The sequence below is a fragment of the Ptychodera flava genome, chromosome 8 (genome assembly GCF_041260155.1).
Source record: "Ptychodera flava strain L36383 chromosome 8, AS_Pfla_20210202, whole genome shotgun sequence".
NCBI classification, from domain to species: Eukaryota; Metazoa; Hemichordata; class Enteropneusta; family Ptychoderidae; genus Ptychodera; species Ptychodera flava.
The window spans coordinates 43,764,812-43,788,152 of NC_091935.1; the positions used below are offsets into that span (position 1 = coordinate 43,764,812).

Sequence of the window (23,341 nt, forward strand, 5' to 3'; positions counted from 1 at the left end):
TGGTCTCCCTCGTCGCTGGAAATAGCAGATATTACATTTCACGAGACAGAAATGAGAATAATACAGAAACACAAACAACAAATGCCGACCTGGCTGAGGTTCAGGGACGATGTTTTCCTGATTTTGATCGGAACACAACACGAACTCAATGAATTCATATCAAACATCAACAAATGCATCCTATTTTCAAATTTTCGTTTGAAAGCTCCTCTCAAGAAATCACATATTAGACCTGACTATCTACAAAGGTCGTCGATACAACAAAAAGAACATTCCAACACCAAGACACACTTAAAACCAACAGATACATTCCAGTTCTTACAAAGAAACTCATGCCATCCGGCAGCAACATTCAAAGGTCTGATCAAAGGTGAAACATTATGATACATCAGAACATGCAACAACGAAACCGATTTTACAGAGAAAGTCACACAATTTAGTGAAAAATTACAAGACCGACAATATAAAAATACCGCAATTATACGGTGTCCATCACATTTGATCTGAATTGGTACATACCAGTATGGGTACCAAAGATCAACAATAAATGTTGTTTCTATCAGTGCAGGAAAATTCCAAGTTGATGTTATGACAATGATTTCTGCACAGTACAGCCAGAAAAACAACAAGAAATATAAAAACCAGAAAAACAAGAATGACAAAAGTAAATAACGTCTGAAACTTTAGGTACTGGAGGTCAACTTTAGCAACATGCATAGCAAAAACAGCTAGTCCCTCTTAGTTTGAGCAGCTCTGTTAATATGTAACAGTTCAAAAACAATGACAGGAAATGACTCAAGGTCAGTGGAGTAGCCTGTTTCAGTCACTGGCATGCCACCACTCCTACATATTTGCAGGATTCCCTTTTTCTTACCTCATTTGCACATTTTTGACGTCCATTTGAAGAACGTCACGTCTCAGCCCCTGCATCTACCCTGTACACCAAATACTGAGATGATAGCTTTGGCGGTAAGGGAGCTTTTGCGTGTGACGGACATACATCCGCACTAACATACCCACATACATACATAGAGACACACAGACGCCACCGACTCACCATAAAAGCTGTTTTTATTATTTATGTACATACCAAATATGGGCTAAAAATGAAATAGAACGCATTATCAGAGAAACAGATCATAAAAGCAGAAAAAACAGCTTGAACAACAAAAAGAAAGAAAGAACGCCACCAACAATACAGTAGTCTTCATAACAACATATAGCCCGTAACATCGAAATGACAAAAATCAAGCAAGCCTTGACAGAAAACTGAAATGAACTTGAAAAAGACGAAACACTAAATAAAAAACTGTTCCAAAATCAACCAATAATCGCATATAGAAGGAACAGAAATATAGGCAATACACTTATAAGTGCCAGACTTCACAAAAGCGACGACAGCTCGAACTCAGGTTCACACGAACCTACACAAACACAACAAGACCAACCAGTAGACATTCTAGCTTCCCTACTTGAACACCAAATGTAAGTGGAACAATTTACTACCAAATAAAAACAATCAACCATTCAACACGTCTCACCAATCAAGAATGAATTTCAAGCGACTGATGAAGAAAACTCTGTTTTCGAAATGCAGCGCCAACGGATCGCAGTGTCACACTTGTCTCTCCACTCCAGTGTGGAGTAACATCAAGACACGTAGATTACGGATACGTGTCACCATGGCTAAGCAACACTTTTCTTAAAACAGCCAAACATGACATACACTTATATTATACACAATTTCATACACAAAACGCAAACACCCAAAATATGAACGATGTGTGGAGTTGCTTTCCCTTTACTACCTAACCTCGGAAATTGTGAAAATCCACATGAGCAACATGTTCTGGACGAAGAATGTGACAGTGATTATTTTTAATACATGTACAAATATGCAAATTATGGGACTTATGACCACTTGCCTATAATCTAGATATGATAGTTGGATTCCTAAACCACTAAAACATGGTGGTAGACACAGACATCACTAGTCTAGGTTTAATATTTAAGTAGTTATGGCCATTTAAGTATATGGCGGCCATCTTGGACGCCATCTTGAAAATGATGCGTTTCCGGTGGTCAGATTTTGGTAGACTTTTACTATGTTATTAAGCACATTTGACTCTATCAAAAACCGTTGAGAAACCTTTTGTAGCAATTTTTTTTGGGTATAATAGTTATGGCCATTTTAAGTATATGGCGGCCATCTTGGACGCCATCTTGAAAATGACGCGTTTCCGGTGGTCAGATTTTGGTAGACTTTTAATATGTTATTAAGCACATTTGACTCTATCAAAAACCGTTGAGAAACCTTTTGTAGCAATTTTTTTAGGGTCAAACCATATTTTCAGCCGACTAATGTATTTCAGTCTATGTCAAATATTGTTCATGAAAAATCAAGAACAGTTGGCTGTGTGCTTGTAAAAGATAACATATTTGTCAATACATAAACTGCCTTGCAGATTGATTGTCTTAAAACTTATCACAGAAGTAGAAAAGGAAAAGAAACTAATCAAATTGCTGTAACATATTCACCCTGAATGCCTGTAGGCCTATACTTAACTATTTTATCATTACATTCAGCTGTTTGTTATATCTTTTTCACCAAGGCACACTTGGGGGCCAACGTCATCACTCTGTGCCAGTCTGTGTATGTCAGTCTGTCTGTATTTATGTCCATCACAGCCCTCTATCCAGGGGGACTGTGTGTCCATATTTCATACAATTGTTGGCTTTTTTGATAACTGTATGGGAGCGAACAGTGATATTGTCACTAATTTTTGGTTTCTGTTCTGATGAAGGGGAAATATAAAAATTTATGTTTTAAAATTTTTTTCAAGGCATTAGCAAATTAAGGTTCAAATGTGGGTCAAATATCATATTAAGAACAGCCTCCTGTTTCTTATTCTTATCTCTTTAGGAAATGTTAAATATAATTATTAGAAGGATGCATTTACCATCCACACTTTATGCATATGTTTACACAATTTTATGACCTATAGGCAAACTCTGTTATATCAATGGCACTTTTTATGGTGCAGAGTGCCTCTGTCAATACTATCAGTATATCAATATATCAGGGTCTCATTGAGGGTGTACAGTGTGCATTTGTGATTATTAAAGGGGAAGTTAAGTAGATAGGGGGAGATTCATGCAATCTGGGTAAAACACTGTTTGACTTCTTAAATCCCTTGAGTCAGAGCTATAGACAAGCTGTTATTTACAGAGTTTTCATATATATTATAGCAGAGTTGTAATGTATGCTTTTGCATTTTTTTCATCATCTTTTTCTGGCCTTTTCCAGATATAAATTTGGGTGATAGTCCTGGTAAAGAAGACCTTCCCAAACATGATGTCCAGTTATTACATCATAAATGCCAAATTTTACATTCTCAATCACGATATACAGAATTTATTGAGAATGCTTTTATGCTTTTGGGATATTATTTTCGTGATGTCAAACCTGGAGAATTACAGAGTAAGTAGATACAGCAGCTACTTATTATGATTACATTTTGAAAGTTCGTTTTTGATTTGCTTTTGCGACACTTCTATTTGGTAGCTCCCATTTTTGTCGTATGTGTATGGGAATAGGAACTTATCTGATAGCATAAAAAAGCCAGTCCATCTGTGTACGCATGTGTGCATGTATGTGTTATTTGTGGCTATCTGTCCACTGCATCTGCTCTCAGTACTGTTTTGATATTTTGTATGTAGAAATTTGTCATATTAAAAAGCTCCTACTTTCCGATTGAAAGTGTGCGGTGTTCAATATAGGATTTCAAAGCTGGTCCTTTTAACCTCTGTAATGCAGGTAGTAAGGTGCAGAAATGTGTTTTTTTCAAAGATGCTTTTTTAAACTCCATGCAATAGCTATGATAGCTAATCTAGCTAAAACAACTAAACACAACTGAAAAACTATCTCAATATCTTTCTAAATTTTAAACTTTAGCAGCTATAGATATTAGGCATTACAGGGCTTCATTGAGATGATATATCCCAAATTTAGGCTATATAATTATCCTTTTAATTTACATGAAAGTTGTGGGACTATATCATTATGTCGGATATTTAGCTGATCTAATTATCATTCTAAACTTTATAAATGAGTCGCTATTTAGGTAAGGCTGTCCAGCAGATCTACGAAAAAGTTTTGACACTATCTATCTGATATTAAGTCAAACTAATTGTCATTCTTGTTTTGTGTGTTTATAAGATTTTTATTTGAGTCACATAAAAGAAAAAACAGTCACAGTACTCATTACTGTCAAAAGTATCAACAAAGTTACAATATGATCAGTGTATCAGTAAATACAACAAGTCATTCTGAAGGACCATTCAGTTGAAGATATTTCACTCATTTTTAGCTCACATTTGGTGTACCAATGTGAGGTTATCGTATAAGCTGAATCAGTTCATTTGCATCTGATTTGCACGTCTGTATGTCTGTATATTTGTGGGTATGTGCGGATGTATGTCCGTCACACACAAAGGCTCCCATACCGCCAAAGCTACCATCTCAGTATTTGGTGTACAGGTAGATGCAGGGGTTGAGATGTGAATTTGTTCAAATGAACACATCAGTGTCAAAAATGTGCAAATGAGGTAAGAAAAAGGGAAATACTGCAAGTGTGCAGGAGTGGTGGCAGTGAGAAACAGGCAAACTCCACTGATCTGGACTCATTTCCTGACATTGTTTATGAACTGTTACATATTAACAGACCAGCTGCAACCATAGACAGTAGATGGGGGAAGACCGTTTATACTAAACTAAGAGGGGCTTGTTTCTGCTATGCATGTTGCTAAAGTTGACCTCCAGTACCTAAAGTTTCAGACCTTAATTACTTTTGTCATTCTTGTTTTTCTGGTTTAAATATTTCTTGTTGTTTTTCTAATCGTACTGTGCAGAAATCATTGCCATAACATCAACGTAGAATTTTCCTCCACTGAACAGATAGAAACAACATTTATTGTTGATCATTGGTAACCCATACTGGTATATACCAATTCTGATCAAATTTGAGCGACACCGTATAATTGCGGTATTTTTCTATGTGTTTACCAAGTTTGCAGTGTTTGCCCAGAGTGCATGCTTGCGTCTTTTGATGCAAAATTAGCAACAATGTCCTGCAAAAATACCGGCCATGGGTCACAAGGACACACTAAAATCAGGGCTAGAATTGTAAGTCCAGCGTTCACAGACAGACTACTGTTTTAGCTACCTATACACACTTGATAGCCCATACAGTTATTGCTTCTCTATTGAGACAATGAAACATTAAAAATTTTAGTCAATTTTTTTTCGTCACAATGTAAACACTATTGGAAAATCAGTTAGTCTGTTACAGTCTACGATTTATGGTATGAGCAAAGGGCTGTGCGTCCACTGGGCTGTGCAGCCTTGGGGACAAAAATTAAACTTATGCCAGGCCACGTATGATCCCTATAATCAGACAATGATTTCGGAAGCGGAAGACTTGTTAAAAGAACAACTAACTTTTCACTAAGCAAATTTTATTGACCACCAACTCAAAATGAAACGTTTACATGCAAATATATGCTCGTGCAGTGAAGTACGGAGAATCAATTTCAGTCATTATACTAGCCCGGGCACATGCATGGCATCAAACGGAATTGACTGCACGTGTATTTGGTGTACTGGGAGCTCATGACTTCACCTAAAAATATCATCAACCCCACAATTTTGTAGAAACACTATATCCCTTACTTTCAAAGTAGTAATTTGCCTTAAATTTCCCCAGAAGGAGACTCGTACAACTCTCCGATCGTCTGCAAGCCAGAGAGATCGAGGTCACCATGCTGAATTCCTTATATACAAGACCCCCTAGCTCAATTGTAGCTGATTTTAACAAGAACCACCTAGCTTGTCAAAACAGCGTTATGGCAATGTACTATTGCTATCATGAGGATCAAGTTCTCTCAGATATTTGTGTTTTCAAACTATATATTTGCAATTTTTAGGGAAAAGTGTCAGTCATCGGAGCAATTATAAAAAAGAAGTGAACTTCATAGCAGTAATGAAAAAAAAAAAGGGTTTATAAAATGTGCATCAACCACTTCTAGTTCTGGAGTCATAAGTGTAATGAAACATCTTATATTTCTATTAAACACATGTAATGCAGTAACTGGCAAGAATCCCATAAAAGAAAAATGCGCATGAAATTGATTTTATCATGATGATGTCTTTTCTAACATTACAAAACTGTAAATGCAACAAGTTAAAATGACTTTGTCACAAATCATTGAAGAGATGTCCAGCAATCTTAATTTTAAATGAATGTATGCATTCATGATATCAAATTTTGATGGAAAACAACAGCCCCACATGTTTACAATACCTTTCTGCCGTGGTGACTTGACTTTGCTTTGCGTTCTTCGCTCACACATTGACCCCCTATTGTAACTCAGTGTCCCCCTATTTTAACAATCATGGGACATTGTGTCCCACCTTTACAATTACTGGGCAAAACACTGAGTTTGTTTTTTTATCAGTCCATCATCCAACGGGCACAATTACAGGATGAGTGAAGCATAACTCACTTACCATGAATTGGAGCACTGAGGAGTAAAAGTGCCTTGTTCAGTGGTACAACACTGTGTTAGAGTCTCAAACTCACCATCCTTTGACAGTGAGTCCACCATTACTCTGGACCAGTGGGTCCTGAACCGGGTCAACAACTTAATTATAACATCCTCTGACATTGAGTCCGTTACCCTAACCACTGGTCCACGGTGCCTCCTTATCTGTTGGTGATGAAGAATTCTGTCTTCTGCACATTCTGGACATAGTTCATAAAGTTTGCAAAGTTCCTTTGTAGCTTGCATTTGGTATATGTATATATACCAAAGAGAGGTTATCGTATAAGGCGAATCAGTTCATTTGGCATTACTATTCGCATGTCTGTATGTAAGTATGTATGTATGTATGTATGTATGTATGTATGTATGTATGTCCATCCATCAAAACTCCTAAACCGCAGCACCTATTGTCTTAGTATTTGATGTACAGGTGCACCAGGTATGTAAGGGTCCCAACATTCTACAAAGTGAGCATGGAACTTAGCGTGGCAAAAGACAAAATGAGTGTCAAACTGAGCGTGGAAATTGACAAAGTGAGCGTTGAACTGAGCGTTGGAAATGACAAAGTGAGCGTCAAACAGCGTTGAAAATTGCAAAGTGAGCGTCAAACTGGGCGCAAAAAAGAAGAACTGAGCGTTGAACTGAGTACGAGTGCTAAAATGTAGCGGATATGCGAAATATAGCTTGCACGGGTGCTTAGTTAGATCGTAATGGATAGTACACGATTTGTCAGTTGGCGAATAAAAATATGTTTAAAATGACGCGTGCAATATTAGTGTCATAATTGCAGTTTATTTATGATTACAGTTTACTCTTCGTAGTCAAAAAGAATAAGAGATAGGAGTCAAGGTCCTGTAGTCGACGAACCTCGATGAAGCAATGTCAATCACTATCTGTAGTGTGTATGTACATGAGTTGACAAATGGCAGGCAGAGCTTTATACGGCCTCCGATAACGCCGGAAACACAGCCCTGCCATGCAGAGCTAAATATTTGCATACTTGACGCACAGGACCATGCGTGACGTTTGCATTAAAAAAGGCAAACAAGTAAACCTTTTAATTTGCATTTGTGAAGACTAATACCCGGGAATAATCCATAAATATACGTGTTGTAAAGAAAGTTGCAAATCCAATGTGTAAGTGATGTGGCGAGGAAAGATTGTGAGCAATTACCCGAGGCACACTAAACATATCATAGGCCTACATTTCATGATCATAATGGCTTTCTCAGAAGGCAGACCCCCTGCAACTAGGCCATACCATTTTCTAACGGATGTGGCCTAGAACTCAGATAAATGGGGTAGTAATAATGCAAACTGATTATTAGGACTGAGTGGCGATGCTTATAACATTGCAAAATAGGTCAACAATTTATCCAAAGACATATGACGTGTTTTCATTGTTTGTCTCAGTACCAGTATGCCTCACACTGTGCTGTTGCATACAAATTTTAGGCGTGCAATATAATACCACTGACTGGCTATATGACGGTCATGATGGCTCTCTGAACATAAAGAAATGTCCCAATGGTTTATCGTCGTACCTTTTTATTTCGATATTTCCATTAAAAACGACTTATCCTTTATAAAAGATGCCCCTTGAGGTTAAAATTGGCGAACCTTCCAGTGTGGTTTACCATTGAGGTAGCACACCCTTAGCTCTAGCCTTTGGGTTGACCAAGACTGAAAAGTTTTGAGCCAATCATAAGCTTACGCCTGAAGCAGAAAAAACTACTGTAACTTTCACTTTTTCGGGTGAAAGACGTTCTTTCACGTTGCTTTTATTTTGGAACATTTGGCATGGTAAGACATATTGTGCGGCAATCGTGATGTCAAATGGATAGAAAATCATGGTTGACAATGTTGACAGCATTGCAGCAATGCAGCATTTTCTATATACCGGTACTATTTTGTTCTCGATTGACAAGATTGTCGTTTTGTTAATTGTAACTAGCTGACCTCTGCTTCATAGCCTGTGCTGAAGATACAGACGCCATACAACAACACGAAGGCAGCTTTTTACGATGTTTACGATATTAAGACGAAACCTCTTTCATGTCGGCACTGACATAAACTGCTATCTCGATATGTAATTATGTTTTGGCCTACATTCGGCGGTAATACATTCCAGATAGATTGAAGGAAGGCATTTAGTCACAAATTTCCGACATATACTGTGGTGATTTTACAGACCGAACATCACGTCAAGTATCGATTTTATGACAGAAATATGTGGGACATCAAAGCTGGATGCTGATATTCAAAAAAATATGTACGGTAAAGTCGCACTGTACCGTTTCAATGGTCAATGTAACGTCTAAATTGACCTTTCAACACCAAGAGTCTTTGGATAACAAGTCTAATTTATGTAGAATCATTGTTGAACGTACGGGAACTGTACGTCAGCCAAATTTGGCCATGCTGACGGGACTTCTAACAAATCAGGTTCATGGAATTTTCAGTGCTGCAGTGGGCTTAATTACGTACTGCCATGGATATACAAGAAATGGTACCGGTGAGTGGCGTCGCTTGACAAAACTTCGGCATTTTATGGCGATCGGCGCAGAAATGATCTGAGAAATTTTACTGTGCAGCTACAATAGTCCACAGGCACATTCATTCAAAATCATCAAAATGCAGAGCGATTCTTATCTAGAGAAGCGTGGTCTGTAGCGGCACACATCCCGTCGCAGCAATGGTTATCGATACGTGCAGAGCCGTAAACTACGTCGATATGTTGGTCAAATTTTTCTTGATTATTTCATAGTGATTGCGCCAACTAGATTTGCAATATCTCTATTACTTTGTAAAAAAACTACAATGCTATTAACACAAGACATAACATTGGTGTCGCGTGATAAACACATACATATTTCTAGTTTATTCCTTGCCTACATATGCTTCTGTTTGCTCAAAGTTCAAAGAATACCTACCATTCTGTAATCTTGAATGCAGAGCTTTGGACTTAAAAACAATTATACCAGCAGCGTATTTTATTGACCCAAACTTTACAGCAGAATGCTTTCTTTATTGAACCTGTTTATGAAGTTTATTAACATAAATATGTGATCGTACATTTGCTCCAAGTCTGTAGGCGTATAAATATCAAAATGGCATAAATTTAAGGAATAAACTTTGCCTGCCCAGTTCGCATGTACATGTCGAGTGATAGGCTGTTACGTAGTCGTGGGGTGAACGATGTGATGTTGACTCAAATGGTTAAGGGGTGGACCATTTGATATCCTGGGGTCTGGAAGATTTTGGGGGGCATATTTTTTCCACATGTTCCACTGGATGTATTTTTCCCCTTGTATGAATCCTGGCAATTTTTTTTTTTTTGCATTATTCCTTCAAAGAATTTTTTTTAATGCAGCGATGATTCAAACTTTCAAAAACAGGGTGACCCCCCCCTTGCATGCGACAAAGGTAAAGCAAAAAGTGGAATACAAATTGAATAATTCATATTATATATATATATATATATATATATATATATATATATATATATATATATATATATATATATATATATATATATATATATATATATATATATATATATATATATATATATATATATATATATATATATATATATATACTGTATATATATACCGTATATATATATATATATATATATATATATATATATAATTTTGGGGGTATATTTTAAACATTCAGTCATTCTCTGTTTCAATGAAATTGTTGTCATGTCAGTTGTAAGATAGGAACTTAAACGTGTCAATTCTAAAGTTTGAACACTGTATTTTGAATGAGCTGTGAATGTACACTCTTTTTATGCATAACCAAATGTCCAGAACTGTTGTAAGAAAAGTGTGTTTGTGAAATATCAGTGCATGTTGCTTTCTAATACTGAATTCTCATAGTGGAAACAGAAAAGAGTCAGGAACTTGTCATGCTTTTCATATGAACCGCAGATTTCATAATGATTAGTACACTTTGAAAAACAGACTTTCAATTTACAGACATCAAGATATTTCTGACATATTACTGCGCCCAAAGGGCGCGCCGAAAAATATCAAACAACAAGATATCTCTGATATATATAAATATATATATATATATATATATATATATATATATATATATATATATATATATATATATATATATGTAACCGGGTGTAACCGGGTAGTTAAACTGTCTTTTAAATATTGCCAGTCAACTAAACCCGACCCAAGTTCATATTACACAATCAACAAACAGGAAAGAATGATTATCGTACAATTTGCGTTGCAGTTTATATTGAGGTTTATTTCACTACAACTATATCTCTACTACTAATGATAATAATAAAAGAATAAAACAGTGGTCTACAATGATTAAAACTAATAGCAGTATTACTGGAAGTGATATCCAGGCGCAAAATCTAAAGTTCATCCACCATAATAAAGTTCCAGGTAATTCTAAAATGGCTGTTGTCTAGGGTTCATTCACTTAGCTATTGTCCGTATAGTTGTACAATGGTTGCTCCTTGAGTTGTAGGTCAATGTCCGTCCTGTTGCTATGACGATGACAGTCTATCCAATAGGAAACTACGTTACACACACAGAGTCCTTCCAGACGATCCTCCCTGGGGATTTGGTATTCCAACCCTGGTAGCAATAATCGAGTTGATGATTGACACGAACACTTCCAGGCACTCCTTGTTTTCTCTTCACTCAGGCCACACACAGGAACACAATAGAAACACATGCAGTCTATCAGTAATTCATTAACTGGATCTTCTCTGTAAGCACAGTCATGTAAAAGACCAATGGCAGTAAGCTTCTGTTTACACAATCTCATTCAGACAACATTATAGCAAATACACTGTACAAAGATCCCATTGAAACAAAGAATTAAAAATCACAGAAAATTTCTTTCAAATCAGAAAACCCAAATTTCAACATGTTAAATATAACTTCACTACTATCATAAAGTACTACTAACTACAGAATAACAACTTAGAAACTTTTCCACGTTATTTGGGAAACACATGGTCCTTCCATGTTTCAACTTGAGGGGTATGTCTCACACTCTGAGACTTTTAAAAGTTCATTGCTTTCAATACCAAGTATTCAAATACACATACCTGTAAGCACAGTCATGTAAAAGACCAACCACATTGTCTTGGAATTTTTTTTCTTAGTAGTGAAACGGATAATAATTCCTAAACGTACGTCCACACCAAAATACTGTCTTCAAGCAGTGAAAATCAGTAGAGCATTGCAATGCATTGTGGGTGAAAACGCTATCAATGAAATTCCACACATGTGTCATCACACTCAAACAACACGCAGTAGACCTAATCACATGACTTACAATCGTAACCGGCGTTACACATTCCCCTCAGATGCTTACACACTCCGGGTGTAAGTTACTTTGTTAATTGATATAATGCAACTCAAAGTTAAAACAGTAAAAACTTAAAAAAGCAAAGGTCATTGTCAGTGCAACCCACTGTGATTGTTTTTAACAGTCGATCGCTCTAATCATAATTCACGTCGTTACAAACAAGAAACATCTCTGTACCTGATATAGGTATTGCATGAGTGGTGGGGACTTAACAAGCTTAGCAATTTGCAATTTGCTTGTACCCCCATTCGGTCATTTGTCAATTTATCAGCAGGCCGTCCAGCATTCTGTCGTTTTGGTCGTCCTTCTTGGGGTGGTTGTGGCATAATTTCCACTTCACTCTGGTGTGTTTCTCTTTCATCAGGCACATCTGTTGTATCAATAGAGTCGGCTGCTGTTTCTATGGTGCTGATATCATTGTCGTCGGTTACTATTGGTGATGCTTTGGGAATTGGCGGGTTGGCAAACAATTCCTCCATATCTGAATCAGTGTCTGACTCCTCTTTCTTATCAGTCTGTTGTCTGGCGGACTGTCTGGTCTTCTTTCTTCAAATTCAACCTCTTCTGGTTCTGAGGCGGACAAATAGCCAATAATAATAATGATATTTTTATTGCTTGCTTGTAAATATAGGATTTACATCACATTTGTGGCAATAAAAGTGTGATAGAAAAATAATTTAAAATTTTCTTCAATAAAGATAAAGTATTACAGTATAATAATAGTAGCTAATAATAAATATAACTAGGTATTTCTTTGTTTATATAAAGTAAAAATATAATCTGCAAGTTGTTCATTAAAAGATAACTCTTGTTTTGTTAGTAGAGAAATCACGGGCAAGTTGTCATCCAATCTCTTCTCAATAACATGCACATCAGGTTTCCAGCTATCGGCCAGTTTGTGTTTGCCTATCAACCCAACATTGCGTTGGGTATCTGTCTCCCACAAGCAGATCACTACCACGCACCTTGCTGATTGATCTCACTGCGGTGCGTTAACATACTTTTGCATGCGATCACAAAGGGAGGTGGAAATTGTCAGTGGCGAATGTGCTGTCATTCAATATTCACCAAAAAAGCCACGTTACTAGGTAAAAAGGATTAATATACGGAATAACGTGTTTCACAGATCCACATGGTCGATATTGTTGAGTTCAATGAATGCATATACTTCCAGGTTGAGACCATCAGCTCTGCGTTACAGGGGTGTGTGTTACCGGCATTATACGTGTGTCGGTGACACACAGCCCTGCCACGCAGAGCTAGGTTGAGGCTAGCGCATGGCAAAGTCATGACATTTTAGACCACAGTCGTATGTGTACACACGACGGTTACTGCGTGGACTTCTTTTCGAATGCATACCATACAACGGCCGTCGTGTACCACTGCACTACACATGCAACTGTGTGGTAGACAGGCGCTGCACAGCCAACAACTTGATCAAGGCCGGCAGTAATATTCAAGGATAGTTGCAGTTGGGTCCAGTAAAGTTTTCTTTGCATGGATTCCACTACTTTTGATATGTGTCCTCAAATGTTAGGGACGGCTGTGTTGTGGATTTGGGCTAAATATTAGAAGACAGGTGTGTGCTTTGCGTACTGTGTGCACACCAGGTGGCAGGTGGTCAGGTAGTCAAGTGTCCTCACAGCAGCTACCAGAGTGGCTACCAAACAGCCCACAAATAACCTCACTTGGAGGCTGGGGAGGAAGGTGGATCATAAAATTTATAGTTGATTTATAAGAATTGAATGTCCTGTCAACGAGATGCATAGAATTTTTGTATTTGGTAGAAAATCCCTAAATCCAACAGTTTTGTCAAAGAATGCACATAAAACAATTTAGGGGTGGACCATTTGATATCCTGGGGGGGGGGGGTCTGGAAGATTATCGAATAAAAAATTCCCTGCAGATACAAGGGAAAAAAAAATTCTGCCTTTGATGACTTATGAAAAAAAAACTGGCAAGCTAATGTGGAAGAAAAAAAAATCTATCACAGTATCAGCAAGAACTTTTTGGGATGTAACTTTTTCATTTCCGTGCACCCTTCTTGTCGTTCCGAAAGCCTCCTGAAATTAATTTTCCATTACATATGGTTTTTTGAATTGTTCACTGATTCTAGATAAGTGAACACACTCTGTAGATACATGCATTTAACGCAAAGGAATGACACGGAGACAAGTGTTTGGCCGAAATCCGGGGTTATGCATGCACTGCCATGGCAGGGGCGACGAGGCGTCATAGCGGCCTGGATGGCGGTACCGGGCTCTGGGTACCGTGCATCGGGCAACGTGTTACCGGCCGCCCACAGCAGACCCATGACAGTACCCCCTTGAACTTTATTGTATTAAGTAAGCAGTATATAGACGTACAATATCTTTTATTGTGAGCTGCTAGCCTGCAGCGAGGCTTTATTTATTTATTTATTTATTTTTTCTTTTGCGGAGGGTGGGCGGGGATTTTGTGGTGTGAACTTGAGCGTGCAGAAGTTGAAATGGACGAGCTATAGCTTTGCTCACACTGATATGCGCATGGATAGTGACGTGGAGAGGGTGACGCAAATTGTTTAGATAACGGTAAAGGGGGCAGTTGGTAGATAAGGTTACGTCATAAGTGCATCCAGCCAGTGGTAGTAGGTGGCGCATGGTGACCCACATATGTCAAGGTCTAAACCCTTTTCCCCGTGTCCTCCCAGACGTTAACAATGATTATAGCAAAGCCATAATCACCCATTAACGCAAAGGAATGACACGGAGACAAGTGTTTGGCCGAAATCCGGGGTTATGCATGCACTGCCATGGCAGGGGCGACGAGGCGTCATAGCGGCCTGGATGGCGGTACCGGGCTCTGGGTACCGTGCATCGGGCAACGTGTTACCGGCCGCCCACAGCAGACCCATGACAGTACCCCCCAAATTATGGCCAAACCGCGGGCATGTATGACTGCGGTGCGGCAGTAACACAGCCCCCCCCGCCCCCGCCCCCCTCCCCCCTGGTGACCATGCGCCACTGGGAAATGTCTCATAGTATATGTTCATTGTCCTTAGTGTTTCATGTCTCTATAGTTCGTGTAGGGCCATTCACAGTCCCTCTATCCACCGGTCTGGAAACGCCTATTGTAAAAGGTGTCAATCACCTAGACCGCACAGCCGAACCGCGATACGAGGGCCAGTCAGGTGATAATGCGTAGCTTGGGTTTGTCCTGCATGCCACAGTCCCTGATTGTGTGTACGCTTTTCTCGAATTTTCTCGAATTTTCGCTGTTTTTGTTCTCTGCGTCTATCTACGACACGAAGACAGAAATTATCATATCCTGAAACCGGTGTGTGTTTTTCGTGATCCTTATCCCATCGTAAATGATGATAGTGTGCGATAATTTCTGGGGTTGACCGCTGCGAGTGTGTTGACGTACGTAGCACAAGCAACGGCTGGAATCACACCGGAAAATTTGTGGTCCCCCTTCTCTTGCAATGCTAGTAGTCAGTGTCTCCAAATATGATCTAAATATGTTTTCTGTGTAATATTCTGTGAAATCATGCCTGTTAACTGAACAGAATAGGAAAGACAACTGCAGAAATGCATGTAGATTTTAGTTGTGTGGTCGCACATTTTCCCATGCAGCGTCAATATGGCGAACTCTCGATACGTACGCTCGCTCAGGCACGGCTGGAAACACACCGGAAAATTTGTCGTCCATTTCTCTTGCAATGCTAGTAGTCAGTGCCTCCAAATATGATCTAAATATGTTTTCTGTGTAATATTCTGTGAAATTATGTCTGTTAACTGAGCAGAATAGGAACGACAACTGCAGAAATGCACGTAGATTTTTTTCGCATATATATTTTCCCATGTAGCGTCAATATGGCCACAGTCCCTCTATCCACTAGAGGGACTGTGATATGGCGAACTCTCGATACGTACGCTCGCGCTCAGGCACAGTAAATACCTTTTACAAAATGCTATCATGTCAACACAATAACAAGTTTGGTAATGAACTACTCAGCTGTCGATGTTAATATTCAGCTGATTTTGCCTGTCTTCTTGATTTCGGGCAATAGTCCATGACACTTGCGAACAGTGCATGGCCATTTTGTTTTTCGATCGTGATCATAATAACCATAATGTGTGGTCCCTTTCAAGCTTTATCTAGAGGGGCAACGTTACCCATTTAATGAAAAAATAAATTGTTTAGTGTTTCTAAAGTGAACAAGTTGTAATGTTTTGTGATATTCTGAAAATAACAACCCACAAACGTCATGTTTTTAAACGATCACATTGCGGCTGTCATAGGATCGTGGGGTAGCGACATCGATATAGCGGCCAGTTGAACATTGTCAGTGTCCTTTGTTTAAGGTGTGAATCGTGTGTTGGTTCATATCACGGAGTGTCACAAAGAAACCAGCCACGTTTCCAGACCGGTGGATAGAGGGACTGTGGGCCATTCCATCATTGGAATTGTCCAGCGAGAACAGAGTCCTGTGTCAAATGTTAGCCAGCCGCGAGTACCTTAGTACGAGTGTTACATAGAGGGTCTCCCGTGGTGTCTTGATGTGGATCGGTACGCGTCGCTCCTCCATCTGCTCAGTGTCTTTGTGAGCCAGTCAGGTAGGCTGGCTTCGGCAGTGGTTGTGGCGGCGTCACTGCAGAAGCTATGCCCCCCAAATTAAACCGGCGATTAATACGGGTCGTGCAGGCCAGCTGAGAGTTTAGTGAGGTTGATTGGCGTTGTCGGCTGTAGCATTGCGATTGTCACTGTGTGGCTGGTCGCTCCCTTGGAAGGGCTGAGGGGTCTCTTGATATTTGCTTTGGTGGTGGTGCAGAGCATTATGGTCGGTCGCGTTACACACAGAGCACTTGTGTAGCCTGCCATAGTGGCAGGGGGTCTTGCATGAGCCTCGGTTGAAAGATCGACATACCTGAGGTTGGTCATACTGTTTCTTGTTCGCTGGGTTCTCCCAGTAGAATGGGTTGGTGTCGCTGCTGCGTAGGTTTGGGCAGTCAGTCTTCAAATGACCATGTTGGCCACAGGCGAAGCAGGAAGGACGCAGGAGGTGTGGCTGGTTTATGAAGTGCTGGAAATTGAGGTCTGGGTTTGGTTTGCTCCAGTTGGCCTGTCTGGGTAGCGGGCAGCGTTCAGGCGGAAGAATTTGTCGTACGCGAGCCAGGCCTCCGGCTTGTAGGCGGCAGCTTTGGAGGCGAGGAAACGAAGGTAGGTGGCCATGGGGATCGCTAGATGTGGGTAGTAGAATGTTCGATATGAGAAAAAGACAAGGAAGCACTGTAGCCAGGTGTCAAAGTTGTCGATAATTTTCCGCTTCACCTCGGTTGTGAATGTGGCTACGCCGAGGTTGTCCGGATCGAAAGCTACTTGTGTCTTGGTAGCCTGTGTTGAGTTGGGAGCTAGGGCATCAGGATGCAAGTCACCAAGTTCGATGAATTTACCGAGGTTAGCCAAGACGTTGAGTGTTGATTGGTCGACATATGGCAGTAGTAGGTTGGCTGGGGGTATTGCTGCAGGAGATTTGCCAGTTGGCCCGGCTCTAGGAGGTGGGCGCCATGGCGGTGCGTTGAGGCCAGCTCGCTGGACGGGTTGAACGTAGGGCGCAGCCATATTGCCCGGATTGTTGTTATGAGGTGCGCCACCATCGGTAGGGTAGTCCCGGATGTGCGTAGCGCCAGCAGCGGTGGTCGAGTCGGGTGGGGCAGCTGTAATGGCGGGTTGATATCCATTAGCGTGATTAGCGGGATGATTACCTGGGTGGACTTGAGTAACCACTGAGCAGGATGGAGCGGCGAGCGTCGTCGGTCCTGCGACGATGACTGAAGCGGGTGATAGTGCACCAACGGCTGTATTAGTTGGCTGGACTTGCAGGTCGGGCGGTGGGGTAGTGTTGGTAGTTGGTTGCCGTAGTTCGCGTCGGATTGAGTCAATGGCGCTTGAAATGCTGGTTTCTATTAGTTTGGCAACGTGGTCTGGTATGCCTGGGTCAGCTGCTGCTGTGGCGGTAGTCGGCACGACGCCGGCAGGGTTGGTTGGTGTGGTTTCCATCGGTACTGGCTGGAGTAGCTGTTCGTCGAGGTGCGCTGGGCGTCTCTTTGACCTCGTCGGTGTACGGGTGGCCGCTCGGGCGCGGCCCCTGCTCTTCTTCGTTTTTGGCTTGGGGGATTTTGTGGTGTGAACTTGAGCGTGCAGAAGTTGAAATGGACGAGCTATAGCTTTGCTCACACTGATATGCGCATGGATAGTGACGTGGAGAGGGTGACGCAAATTGTTTAGATAACGGTAAAGGGGGGCAGTTGGTAGATAAGGTTACGTCATAAGTGCATCCAGCCAGTGGTAGTAGGTGGCGCATGGTGACCCACATATGTCAAGGTGTAAACCCTTTTCCCCGTGTCCTCCCAGACGTTAACAATGATTATAGCAAAGCCATAATCACCCAATCATCTCCTGTGTGTTGACCAATAAATAATTTTGTTCTCTGGTATGATTGTGACATGGACAGATTGCACTGACAAGTCAAATGACAGAATTTCAGAAGATGTTAAAACAAAACTGTCTTCGTCAAGTATTCGAAATCTGTTGCACATTTCAACCAACCAATAAACCAATTTGCATTTTCAAAAAGAAAATCAGAATTGAACTAATTTTCAATTTTCAAATGGGTTTATCATCTTGATTATTAACTTTTAGGCCTATTTCTAAATTTGAAATCTTTGGGCTGAGATTGAAATGTAGGAAACAGGTGTATGCTGCCCTGAGGATGGAGGAGTTCCGATGGTTACATGGACTTGTACTCCTGCACGACAGTGATACGACGGAAGTACTTAGATATAAGTAATTATCGTCATAAGGAATGACGTGATCTTCAATGCCAGTGGTATTAGACAATACTGACTCAGGACTGAAAGACAAGGGGGAGAAATAAGAACGAGGAGAAACTTGATGTAGTTCTTGTTGTAAAACTTGGCAATAAATAATTATGAAGTGCATTTTGTATTTTATACTCACATGTTTTCTTGTAATAGCCATGTAGTAACCCAATGTTTGCAGTTTTGCAGATGGCTTTCATATCCTGAGCTTCAAGGATACCACTGGTGTCAACACCATGGAGCATCCTTTTGTAAAGAAAACAAACAGGTACAATTAACACTTCGGTCAACTGCAAATTTTTGTGCCTCAAAAATACCTGTAGTGATTTCGTTGTTCCCTAACTTCCTTTCAGTGCACATGTCTTCTTATACACTAACAAACGCGCATGCCCTCGACTCTAAGCATGAATGCACATGCTGGCGACGGTGACAAACAACGAGTGGCCATAAACATACAGTGTAAGACGAAATCAAAGTATTAAATGACCAACAATGTGCAACCATTGGCTTTGCTTTTTTGAGGACTTTTTGTTCATAACACAAATATGTAATTGGCACTAAGACTGAAATTAAAGTTTTCTGTGAGGAAATATGGAGGCGATTATGACGATCATGATATCACAAAATATGTTAACCTGTATTTCATGAGAAGTTTGCCGTTTGGCAGAGGCAGTGAGGAATACCACGACCAACGGTGTTTCATTCATGTGCCATCACAATGAAAGTGGAGATGACCCGCATGGCCCATCATGTCTGTTCTGTCGGATTTTAAACTTCCCATAAGTCACTTCATAAGTCATTTTTACCATCCCATAATTGGTATGTATGGAATAGGTGCATTCAGCGATTGAAAACATAGTAGATTCAATAAATATGAAAGACACATTGAAATTGATAAAGTGGAAGCCACATGTATTCTTAGTACTATTAGATGTTAAAAACAACTTTTGTCAATTGTTTCAAATATATATCGTACCTAATAAAAGTGCCATTAATTATATTTTTCTGCATGTTGACAATGTTAGGATTTGTCAACAGTTTGGGGTAAATGTAAATGATATTTTTGTAGGTCACATGGTTTCCTCACAAGAACCCTCGCCCAGCTTATTGTTCGATAAGCAAAGGTAAGCGTCATTGACACTTATCTATTTGCATCAAACGATCTTGTGAGAGTAATTTTCACATCATTACAGTTCGCGAACAGACATGAGTAATGAGTAGGCAATTCTCTCTCTCCCTGAATGACAAGCAAGAGGCTCTCATACGTGGCATTATAACTCATTATGGATGGGAGATCGATCAAGAAGAAACGCATGGACGTTGAAGAGAAGCGGAGGTAGATTCTATGCCACAGGAAAACCACCGACTGTCCACCGATATCCATATACAGAGAGATCAGAATGCAGAAGAATGTCAGCACTGCTTTTGTCAGCCCTGTGTAACAACAGTACGGCAGAAGTGGTTTTGAACTGGACAGCAGGCTTGTGACCTGCATGAACGCTTGCATCAGAAGAAATTTGTACAGAACATACTGGACTCTTCTGTGCAGGAGAGGTACCTGGATAGATGCCAGGCACATTGATCGCCAGGCACGTCTGATGCGGGCCGAACAGGCTGTTGTCACAAAGAGGGAAATTATGCCCTGGTGTGTGTTTTGCAGCTCATACGGTCCCTGTACCCAAATCCTCCGAATCGGTTGTACATGGGCCACTGTTGGCAGTAAGTAGTGTCTTTGACGCAAACCAAACGGCCCTTTGAGGGCCACCACATCTCCCAAAAAGAGGACTACCATAAATACTACACTGGCTCTTGCCATACCTAAAATATGCGCATTGTCACAAGCAAAGTCTTATGAAATATTGAATGAAAACCTTAGCTAAACTGCGGTTTTATTTATTGAATGCTATTTATTTGGGGATTTTGTTTCATTGTGTGTATTGTAGGTGATACGGTGCACACAGCAAATATTTGATCGTTAGCACGTTCTGCACAGCATTTTGAAATGGTCAATGGCTATGTTTTCAACGCCACTGACCGTGTACAGAAAGGGATTTTGCATCAATATTAAAGTTGCTTGAAACTGTAAAACAGACAGTATTTGGCTCACAAACTTAAGTGTAAAGTATTCACAAACGGTACTATGGTGGCACATAGCTATATTTATCTCCTTGGAAAAGATTTATGCCAGTTTTCAGTGGAGCTGATCCGATGATCCGCCTCAGTAAATATCTGAAGTTTCTACAGGAAATCTCTCGTCCATTCACGGATCTTTTTTCGTCTTTCATTTGAGTTTCAAGTTGTTTACAGGGTACAGAAGCTTGAAATCCATCAAAACATCGCTACAGGGTCTATGATCAAAAGCATGCAGCGCGTTTTGTCATCAGCTGTCGGCAGGTCGTTTTCCAAACCGTTACAGGGACTCGGAAACCCACCATAGTGTCACAGGACGCTAGACCTAGATTGTATGTAATTGTGTGCTATTGTTTGGTCCGTTTCAAGTTTAATTGACTCTGAATAACCTAATCACGGTCGTGACTCCTGTTTTTGACCAATTACAGTCAACTCGCACTTTTTCCAACCCACCCAGAACCAACTCGCCCGATTCCAACTCACACAATGCCAATTCACCCGATGCCAACTCGCCTGTTGTTTGAGATTGTGTGTAGTTGTAGATTCCATGTATGCTAACCTGATGGCCCGAGGCCAGCTATTTTCATGTCCTAAAGACATTAGCCAGTAACTGCAGTAACTTTTCCTATACGTAAAGAAGTTGAAAGACATTTATTCTTTCAAGAGATTTGCAAAACGTGAAATTCGCAAATAAAAACTTGTCTGTGTTGGATATTTCAAGCTCACACCTTTGGTTATCAATGTTAGAAATATTTGTTTTTAGAAATAAAAGGTACTAATAAAATTGCAAAATAGTATTGGGCGAGTTGGCATTGGGCGAGTTGGTATCGGGCGAGTTGGTTCTGGACGGGTTTGAAAAGGTGCGAGTTGACTGGTACCAATTTTTGACACGACTATATAAATACCCGTTGGAATTGAGTGTTCATGGCGTCCCCTGTCACTTTGAATCAGTCTGTGGATCGTACGTCCCAGCCGGATCAGTCTCTCGCTGATTTTTAAAACCTGGTAAATAAAGTTCTTCGCAGTCAGATGTGATATTCTATTCTCCATTATTAAGATGAATGTCTCATTCATATTTTTATTTAGACAAATATATCAACTTCTTGGTGTTTGGAAACAAGTGTGTTTCAATAATTTCCATCGGGGACTTAAATGATGAATTCACTCAGCTGTTGGCTCATACACAGCACTGTACTTCCATGGAGATCGTATCGCTGATTTAGCTGTGACTTTGATCATAAGTTTTCATTTGACCAACGTGATGAAATAAATGCTGACAAGCACTAAGAATGTACAGACCGAGTTCACTTCACATCCTTACTATATATCGCTTGCACTTTGAAAGTGAGCACGTACACTTAAAGCCCTCACATTCGCTCTCCAAACTTTGGCCCCGCACTTGTCAATTTCTGGTACCCTTACATATGTCAGGAAGTCAGTTGCAAGAACAGTCGCATATGCTGTTTGCACGTTAAATGAGAGTCTCAGTCTCAAATTCACTCACAAATATACATCACAAAGCGAAATGGAAGTCTGAAGTTCAGTCGCAAATGTGATCACACTTTGACTCTTCTATGAAATGAGAGTTTCAGAATCAGTCGCATTCCTTATCATTTGGGGTTGTCATGAGTTGGAAGTAGCAATTATTGGACGATTCAAAGGTCGCAGAATTAGAGCAAGAATTACGGTCCACGACGTTCCGATCAAACAAGGGAATGAGTATGGAGTGTCCGGTTTGAGGCTGCACGGCCTATTCAGACACTGACACAGGACAGTCTCACCATATACTGAGTAGCATGACGAAACGCATAATGGCAGAGATAGTTGGCTATCGAAATAGTTTGAGAGTGTAATATTTAGTGTCTTTCTTAACTGTGACTTCAAGAATTTACCGACAAGGTTCGGGTAGAAACTACAGACAGATTCAAATGTTGCATTACAATTTAAATGGCACTCGACTGGCCCAGTTACCTTTCTCAGGTGATGTTATTACATAGTTTACATATATACTGGCGCAAAATGGGGGTGCACTTTGAAATGCCCCGGCGCAGTTTGTCGGCACACTTCACTGATTTAAGACTGCTTACATAGCTCCACTGCTGTCAGGTCATTGATTGATTATTAAGTAAATTACCATAGCATTGGGGCCAGCGAAGCCGATAAGATTAGATTTTAATTGGGATATTAGGTCAGTCCACAACACAAACAGATTAAAACACCAATTTTAACTAACTATCCTAATTATATAAATTTGCTCCTTCCAAGGTTTGAATTAAAACGTATCAGTGATCATTGGACAAATGACCATTGGTTTTATGCTATCGATCACGACTTTCAACTTGCTCGGACAATGTTGATTTCCTATATATTTTGTTTACAATAATTGT

The 23,341-nt window shown here is 40.1% G+C and overlaps 1 protein-coding gene across 6 annotated transcripts in view; it reads left to right on the forward strand.

Moving 5' to 3' along the window:
* Window positions 1–23,341, forward strand: part of LOC139139392 (general transcription factor 3C polypeptide 3-like) — a 500,706-nt gene that overhangs the window by 299,846 nt on the left and 177,519 nt on the right. For 4 of the 6 annotated variants that reach the window (XR_011553793.1, XM_070708296.1, XM_070708295.1 and 1 more), the window contains exon 12: window positions 3,308–3,481. The exons of the other annotated variants lie outside the window; for them this stretch is intronic. Coding sequence is in view for 3 of the 4 variants with exons in the window: in XM_070708296.1 (XP_070564397.1) it covers window positions 3,308–3,481 (174 nt within the window). In the remaining variant the exon portion in view is untranslated. The remainder of the gene's footprint in view (window positions 1–3,307; window positions 3,482–23,341) is intronic. 6 annotated transcript variants of the gene reach the window in all.